General features: G+C 51.1%; 3 protein-coding genes across 3 annotated transcripts in view; 1 reads left to right on the top strand and 2 right to left on the bottom strand.

Moving 5' to 3' along the window:
* Positions 1-998, bottom strand: part of EMH_0009890 (uncharacterized protein) — a gene marked incomplete at both ends in the record, with an annotated part of 1,906 nt that extends 908 nt beyond the window's left edge. Inside the window, 2 exons of the mRNA XM_013498788.1 lie at positions 181-310; positions 868-998. Coding sequence (XP_013354242.1) covers positions 181-310; positions 868-998 — 261 coding nt within the window. The remainder of the gene's footprint in view (positions 1-180; positions 311-867) is intronic.
* Positions 999-4,150: 3,152 nt separating this feature from the next.
* On the top strand, positions 4,151-6,529 carry EMH_0009880 (uncharacterized protein; the record flags this gene model as incomplete). Its single annotated transcript, XM_013498787.1, has 6 exons — positions 4,151-4,357; positions 4,514-4,669; positions 5,087-5,254; positions 5,525-5,654; positions 5,863-5,948; positions 6,419-6,529. 6 exons carry the CDS (start codon positions 4,151-4,153, stop codon positions 6,527-6,529), a joined length of 858 nt encoding a protein of 285 aa, XP_013354241.1.
* A 701-nt stretch (positions 6,530-7,230) lies between these two features.
* EMH_0009870 (uncharacterized protein) overlaps positions 7,231-8,776 on the bottom strand; it is a gene marked incomplete at both ends in the record, with an annotated part of 2,204 nt that continues 658 nt past the window's right edge. The window contains 3 exons of the mRNA XM_013498786.1: positions 7,231-7,557; positions 7,633-7,839; positions 8,466-8,589. Coding sequence (XP_013354240.1) covers positions 7,231-7,557; positions 7,633-7,839; positions 8,466-8,589 — 658 coding nt within the window. The remainder of the gene's footprint in view (positions 7,558-7,632; positions 7,840-8,465; positions 8,590-8,776) is intronic.

Below are 8,776 nucleotides of genomic sequence, written 5' to 3'. Positions count from 1 at the left end.
GGGTAGTTTATGCGGTACAACAAGCGCCTGCAGGAGTTCTCGCTTAATACAGTAAGAAAAGACAATATCAGATAGAGCAACGCAAACTGTTTTCCATTCCTGTGTCTGAACAGCCCTGATTCGAGGCCTTCGTGGAAAGCGAGGTCGTCGGTTACATCATTAGGCTTTTACGCTGCTCACGTGTTGGGGGGATTTTTCTTTAGCCAGTTGCTGATAGGTTTGGCGGTTTTTGTGCATGTAATCATGTGCGAGGGAGAGACAGGAAAAGGCGATCTGTTCGCGCTTAATTGAGGACAGAGCAGACTCTTTTCTGCGAGACAGAAAGATATTTAGACCAAAAACAAGGCAATAAGGTAGACATATGTGTATCTCTTCTCCATAGATTGTATGCAGACTGGTTTGCGGCGAGTTGCATGCTGACATCGGGGTTCTTGTCACCATTAGGATGCCACATTCATGATTCTAGGTAAACTGCAGTCTCGACCCCACTCAGCATGCGCCTGTGGGTGCGGTACGTTCCACACAGATTCCTGTGTACCTAAATATCTCGCCAACTGATNGTTGTGTGTTTTCAAACAGGGACGTGGATATATGCGAAATAGCAGACACTGAAAACGCGCGTGGCTGGATGCAATTCAAATCACACTCTGGCGCATAATGTGAAAATGAGATGCAGACGATTTAATACAGATGCTTGAATTAAACGGAACGAACAATCGAAAATGCTTTCACAACGAGACGATCCATTTGATTAGGCGACGCAGTTGGATGGTGCGGTGTGTGAATAGTGACGGGCACAAGCCGTGGGATTCTGCGGGACCCCTTATGGGGCCTACTACTGGATAGTCAGAGCCACAGAAAACTCACTGAATTCTTTCTGTCTCTTCCTTGGGGTGAGGAAGGTCACCTCCGGGGTAGAGGGCGAGGACCGCCATGTCGACGCGAGACTCCTCCGCGGCCAGCGCAAATGATGCATTCTGGGGTCTTCCTCCCTCCATTTTGAAATTTCAGGGGTTAAAAGGCTCAGATACTGTCTGCGAATGTACATATATGCGCATATGTCTCTGTTCAGGCGTACATGTACCAGTGGTGAGCGGCGAACGGGCGCCGATAGCTGCACGTGGCGGCCTGGCAAAGCAATGAGGCCGGGGCAGATGAGACAATTCAGACCTCACACAAAAACCTAAAAGCTCTAGTTTATGAACCGTTGTCAGTTTCAGCCCGCTTGGCCTGTAGTCGAAGGAACAACAACCGGTGTTGTTTCCGGNTTTTTGGTCCAAAAGAATCATAAGCAAGGCTCAACTCGGATGACAAACTCTAGGGAGCTGTGGATGGGGCCTTTAGGCCTAGCCGAAATCCATGCGGTTTTTCCCCGCTCCCTGGGATTGTCCAGTCCGACCCGCTGCAGAGGTCTGTAGAAGGGACGAGTGTCCCACTACTGATATTAGGCCTGGCAATCTGGGCCAATTCATACTTTAAAACAGTCAGCAGGGCCAAAGTGTCCCACATTTCGCGCAGTATTCTGTCCGTGCAGAGCGCCGACGAGCTCCGCACGGACAGACCACAAACCGCCATTTCTCTTGGGGACCCCTCCTCCCTACCTCAGAAAGTATGAAATATTGGCAGAGAGGTGCCTTTTTTATATTTTTTCGAAGTTTTAATAGTTTTGTGCTGACACGTGGAGTGTGTTATTGGATAGGATGACCCCAGCGCTGCCTAGCTCTGTTTATCAAAACTTGCCACGCAGCTCGCCGGGAGCTTCTCAAAGACAACTCCTTCGCACAACGACCAGCAGCTTTTTCTCGGTTCCGTAAATTAGGGAAATAGATGATTGTTGCAGTTTCATCGCTAGCGCATGCGCACAACTGAATTGTCCGTTGTTTGTGCAAGGGCCACAGGCGTTGTTCNCAGTTTCATCGCTAGCGCATGCGCACAACTGAATTGTCCGTTGTTTGTGCAAGGGCCACAGGCGTTGTTCGACACACTTACGTTGGGTAAGGCCAGAGACACTACCTTAGATCATTCGCCTGGCACCGATGAAATAAAAGCTGAAGGTCTGGATATCTTAAATGTCCAACAATGCAGCAGGAAAGTCGTGTGCGGCGCTTGGTGAGTGTGCGCATGGCGCAGTGCTTTTCATGAATGCCATAACACTTGGAAGGTAGCTAGTAGGAACCCACGAATGAAGATTTTGTGCTCAATCAGAGTGCATCTGCACGCCTGCTGAACGGAATAGATGGCACTAGGGGGAAGCGGAAAAGTTACCCAATTGCGGCGATTGCAAGGACAGTTAGCAGCAACCGTTTTGGCGACAGGGTAACGTTCAGTTAAGCCTCAACATCCCCCTCATTAAAAAAAGATAGCTCCCCACTTTCTTGGGGGGCTTCTAAACATTGTTATCTCTTCCAGGATTGCAGCCCACTTACAACTGAGACTAACAACAGTACCNGGGGGCTTCTAAACATTGTTATCTCTTCCAGGATTGCAGCCCACTTACAACTGAGACTAACAACAGTACCTTCTACCTACCATAACGGAGTTGCGTCTTCGATACCTTCCTTCGGCCCCTTACCGTGGACTGTCGCAGGACAATCCAAGCTCCAAACCAGGTCAAAACAAAGCGTTTCAACAAGGAAACTAACATCAAGAGGCCACCTACATTTTGCCTGGCATTTACGCTAGTCCCCGAGGCGTGTATTTAAGATGCCGCTAGATTTTGGTATGGATTCCACTGGCAGAAGGGTCGAGCTTCACAAAGAAGTGTTGAGTAAACTAGCACACTCATCGCATTCCAGATATGCGGGCCTGCATAAAACGTGCTAGACACTGAGCCAAGAAAAGCCATCAAAGGTCGCATGCAGCGTTGGCTAAGAACGAAGCCAGGCCCGGATGCGGCTAATGTCAGAGGCGGGAGACCAGTCGAGAAAATGGGGGCAAAAAACATTCCTCCAGCTAGTAATTTCAAAACGTACGTGTTGATGGTGATGAAAGTTCAGGAAAAAGCAGGGGGAGCCGGCCGAGAATCGAGCGTAGATGCAACTCAAGAACTGTAGGCTACCACCGGGGACGAGGGGGTACAGGGGAAGCCATCATGCATGCAGGAGCGAAAATAAGCATGCAGCAGGATACATAAACGCACAGGTATACAAACGATGTAGCGTGGTCTGCATGCAGTTAGCACGGGAACATTCACTTGGCCTCTGTACCTGGCCTGCAAGTAAATATACACTCTGTGTAGGCGCATCTAAGGAAAAAACATGCAGTGAAGGAAGCTTCATTGAGGGTGCCTTGTGCCCACACGTGAGACTGCCTTGCATTTCCAGCTACAGAGAGGTGAACTGGAACTCGGGTTAGACTGCCTCCTCCGCAGACCCAAACCCTGAGCTCAACGCCCAGGCTGCTTGGAGACGGGGGAGCAGGCAAGTTTCTCTTGGGGAAACTGTTGCCTCAAGTCTTTGGCTTCATTGCAGCTGGCTTCTCTCCTTGAATAGGGCCGGAAAGCACGCGTTACAAACCGGGAGTTTGCCCAGGTCTAAAACTGAGTTGCAAAGCTAAGATATACTAGGTCCCCGTTAGGAAGAGGCAGCATACAAAGAGGATTCGAGCAATCCCACCAATCATAAACAGATTTTCAAAGGGTAATGCAGATGAAAAGCTCGTAGACACGTGCCAGTTCAGCGGAAACCAGCCGCAGGAGTAACCACGGCAACTCAGGGACTGTCCGAGCATAGTGCAATTCCCAGTTCTTTTCGGTGAAGCACGACGAATTGACAGCAAACAGAGAGATTTCGAACACATCAATGCACGGGAATGGCGTTTCAGTACACAATTAGAAGAGTGTATGTGCTGGGAAGGTCACCTTGTGGCCTTGTATACGCTCNGTAGAGTTTTTCAGGTAGGAAAAGACCACAACAATGCCTCCACCACGGCTTCTCTCGCCCTGGGGACGGCGCTGCGCCCCACGGCCATAGGGGCGGGTAGGCGTGCATGGCCTGAACGGCGTTCTTCTCCCACGTGCTCTGTTTTCAAAAAATTTGACATTTTTCCAGGAACAAAAGCATGCAACCAATAGGTTTGACTGGCAAAATCTGGTCTATTTCACGCAACCAGCAACCGTTTCGCCCTTGCATCGCGACGTGCCGCTGCCAAAATGGTGTTACTGCATGTGAAAACTGCGGATCAGCAACACCAATTTTTGTTTGAGACTAAAACAAACGAGACAGTGAAGGACATTATTTCAGCTGTCGCTACGTTGCACCTGACGCGGCTGAAGGCACTGAGGGTGGCAGACGCTGCAGAGGCTTTGGCAACTTATGGGCCTCTAAGACCAGAAGAAACTAGGGGACTGACAGAGGAAGTTAGTTGCTGCTGACTCTTCACATGTAGGGTAGTTGTAGTGGTGGGTTCGTTTGTAGATGTGGGGCATCGAGAGTTGGCAGACCCGTTGCCGACTAAGGGGCAGGGCGTAGACTTGGGGGTTAGGTTTAACGGCCTAGGATATGTGTGGCATCAGGTGGCCAAGTTGTCCAACCTAAACGTGCACCCCGATGGCCCGCCGACGAACCCTGACCCGCACCACTGCAGGACTGGTGTGCCGCCTCCCAAAGAGGTGGCCGACGTGATTCTTCGCACCTGTTCAGAGGCTAAAGAGGCGCTTTCGCACAAAAAGGTGTAGCAAAAGCAGCTGCTGATGGTGGAAGTAGTAGAAGCTTTGGGGAACGGGTGATAGGGGGAGGAACGGGAGCGGACATGCCGTGAAAAGAAGAGGCACTTACAGGCAGTGGTGCTGCAGAATGCATTCGATAGGGTAGACAAAAGCATACCCGATAAAAGAATGCTCGAAAGTAGAGAGGTAGCAGAAAAATGAGCAGAATGCAGGAAGCTTCATAGGACTTAGGCAGACAGCGAAGAGAAAAAAGCCATGAAGATATCGGCGTGTAGATTGGGCCGGGGAATACTTAGAGTTGAAGAAAACTAGGCCAAGGATGTCTTCACTGCTTTCTTCTATGCCTTGTGGAACCCGCCATTCTTTCATGGGACATCGGCACGCAGCTTTCTCGTCCGTTACCCCGCGGTGTTTTTACAGGCTGAGCGTCGGGAAACCTTGCAGTTGGAGGCGGTGCAAGAGACACTCAACGTCCTGCGCGGAGCATTGCAAATCGCCTACCCTGCAAACCATGGACTGCCCACGTGGGAGCCCGCTCGCCTCCTCTTGGAAGACAAGGATACAACAGGCGGTCAGGAGATTTCAGAGGTACTCAGGAGACAAAATACGAGAGAATTACAACACGTCTTTTGAGGAGCCTCTGATGCTCGTGCTGCTGCTGTCGTCACTGACTCCTGTCAGGCGTTAAAGCAGAGCGTACTATAAATTGACTGTACTCTGCTTTAGCCATTCAGTTCCAGCTCCAGCTGGTGCTACACGTGTCCCGTTGGCCGTGGAGTTCATCACATTTTGCAGCTTACACTGCAGTTAGTGACTTGATGGGTGCCGCCGCTTCTGCTGCTGCTGCTGTTTTTCCAGAATATCACCCTAGAGAATGCCTGTCTTTGGTGGACAGGAAAACAGTTGCAACAGACGGAATATCTCAGCAAGTATTTAGGGACAAACGAGAAGACAAAGACAGTGGTGCGGCTGCAGCCTAAGAGTGCGGGTGAGAGGCTTGAATCTCATCGCCAGACCCTGAACAAGAATCTCTAAACCCTTGTTCGCACTTGAGCGCAGCATGAGAGTTTGTCCTTCGGAGTATTAAAGGCTGGTGTACTCCTGTCTTGAGCACGCATAAATTGAGGAACTCCCTCGCATAGATGGAGCTGCCTTTGCTTCTTCCGCAACTCCTGCTGCAACTGTTGCGGCTGCAGGACCCCCCGTCCGCGAGCCCCGGATGGACGCCGAGACGCACAAGGCGGTGCTGGCGTACTGCCACAAGAAGCGGCAAGAGGAAAAAGTGCGCCGACTTCCTCAATACCTGCTTTTGCNACTTCGTGGAAGCTCTACATGTTTGTCGTCTGCGGGCTGTCTCGCTGCGGTTCTGTTTTCGTTTCGAGCTATATAACTTTGCGTTGCATGGCTTTGTTTCACGAGCTAGATGCAGCACGTGGTTTCGTGTTCCGTGATGCTCGTCACTGTGAGGCACCCCGCAGGGACATTATCTCTGCGTATGCTCACCTGTGCCTCTTCTCTCCGTCTCTGAGTCTAAAATGAGGCTATACGTCTCTTCATGCGTTTGTCCGTAATAGGTTTTCTCTGCTACCGTCTCTGTGTGTCTCCCTCTGGATTTGCCGCTTCACACCCAGCGCTGTCCTTGCGTCTTTTTCTTCATGTGTAACTGTAGCGTTCTGCTCTTAATTGTCTATTCCAACCTTCATTGCTCACTGCACGCCTACTTCTTTGTCCGCACAATCTACTTGTCTTCAGGCTTTCGCTGAGGATGACGATGACTCGTATTTATACTCGCCGTGGGCCGACCCACGTGCCCTGAAAGAAAGCCTCGTGGGCATCAACGGCCCCATACGGTGGAGAGCATAAACAAATAAACAACGGGAACAGCAAAAAAATACACAGCGAGACAGAGACCAGCAGGTCAATGGACGAATGAGTACATCGACAAAGCGTCTAAGCAGGCGCACAGCGAAGGNGAATATACAGAAAGGAGCACCCCTCCAGCCAACCAATCCAAAAGCAGCAGGGACAAAAGCAGACCACATGTACAGCATTTTACTGTACTAGCAGCAGCTGCTGCTGTACCGGTTGCCTCAGCTGCGGCTGCTTTTTGTTATTGTTGCTTTCTGCTGCTGCTGGGTTCAAAGGCCAGGTACTACCAGCCGTAGCAGCACATCCCAACTGTACAACGCTGCGAACGTCTCCTCTTGAACTTGGCGTAATCTAAAGCAAAATGTGATACCCCAAAAGTAACCTTCCCTGTAGCTTCGCCCGGTCCAGCGCAGCGCAGGTTCTGACTGGTGCTGTCGCACTGCTTAGTGCGAGGATACGCACACACACTCGCAGCAGCAAACACAACCTCCGCTGCAGCAGCAGTACAGAAGTCCTTGGCTGAAACAACTGCAGAGAAGCCCTCCACTACAGAAAAGGCAAGAAAGAGCGTCGCTCCTGCAAGCGGAACGGGGCAGCAGACGTTGCAACGTTGAGAAAGCTTCGAGGTGAAAGAAGCACATAAGGAGCGCGAGGCGCAGCTCGGTGGTGCTGCACCAGCAGAGGCATCCCTTCTGCTAGGGCTTCTGTTGAGCGACGAGCTGCTTCTCTATAAATACTTGGGGCTGGTAAGAGGAGCCTTTTCTCGCGCCCCCCCCTTTCCCTTGTGTTTCCGTCTGTAGGCCTTCGCTGCCTTCCTCCCAGCGAGAAAAAGAAAGCAGAAAATACAGGAGACGCTCAAGATACAGAACCACCAAGTGTCTCTCCAGTCTGTTGTATGCCAAGGAGAGGGCAGACGGCCCTCCTGAAAAGCACGCCACCCACCGCAAAGGCATAAAGACGATAGTCAGCCGCGCAGGAGCACAGGGGTCGCACGTGCACGCGCCTTCAACTAACACAAGTTGCTGCATCGTAAACCCTAAACCATGACAACTGAGCTCTGAACCCTTAAATTTTGTCNACCCGATGCCCTTGCTAACCGCGAAATCCAGGAGAAGTCTGTCAATGTCGACAAGCGTTTGTTCAGAAAACCTCATTGGCGACTTGTGAGGCTTGAGGAGGGCCTCAGTCTCCTGCGAGGACAGAGTCAGCGTGGAAAGAGTGGCTGGCAGAGACAGAGCGTTGCTGTAGCAGCCCGCCCACATCTGGTGCATGAGCGTTGCAAGGACGTCGTCCTCTCTCATGCCCTGTAGACAGAGACACAAGAACCCCTGCATCTCGCCCTTGCTTCTTCCAGCGTTGTTCACTGCGCCGTAGCCACAGCAACTTATGCCTGGGCGGCCACATTTTCACCCTTAATACAAATGACGCAGCAGGGGTGGAGGCAACAGAAAACACAAACCCAATAAACTCAGAGAGGGTTAGATAAAAAACGGGGGCACAGAAACATCGAGAGGTCCACCGGCAGGGAGACAAAGCCAGAATGGACAAGAAACAACCGTATAGAGAGAGCTAACGACACAGCATTGATAGAGAACAAGAAGCAAGTACATAGAAAACAAGAATGGAGGCGGACGATAAAAAGGTGAAGGTGAAAGGGACAGACAGACGAACAACGCTCACATTTACACCCAAAGCGCAGACATCACCTGCCGGTACGAACCGGGAGACAGACAAAAGAACAGAAAAGAATCAAGCAGCATAAGCAGAGAGCACCAACGGCAAGCAAAACGAGCAGATTAGACGATGGCAGGCTGAATCAAGACAGATAGGAGACGGGGAAAAGACATAGAAGAAGAGAGACAACTGCACACGGCCTAATCGAACGCAAGGGACGAATACAAGTAGAGAGACAGGAGATACGTTGTCTCACCATCTTGGAAGAGGCCTCGGGGGCTGCTTGCCTGAGGAGAGGCAATTGCGTCTTCAAGTGTTTATCCACAAGGGAAAGACACAAAATGACGACGTCCATCCGCGAGTCCCAGTGAAGTTCCTCTCTGAACAAAGACAAACAATAGATATGGGCTCCATGTCTCTGTCTCCAAGTCTTAACTGTCTCCCTTCTGTGATATTTTTTCCCCCCGCCGCTGTCTGCATGGGCATGGATCCTGCTGTCTCGCTCTGGGCTTAAGGGCCTTTTGCCCGTTGCCTTTCACAAGGGCCTGCGCCCAGGCTACGGCGGCA

Source organism: Eimeria mitis, genomic scaffold (assembly GCF_000499745.2).
Source record: "Eimeria mitis Houghton genomic scaffold, Emh_scaff371, whole genome shotgun sequence".
NCBI lineage: Eukaryota > Apicomplexa > Conoidasida > Eucoccidiorida > Eimeriidae > Eimeria > Eimeria mitis.
Note: the sequence above shows the minus strand (reverse complement) of the source record. Positions and strands in the feature narration are given on the sequence as shown.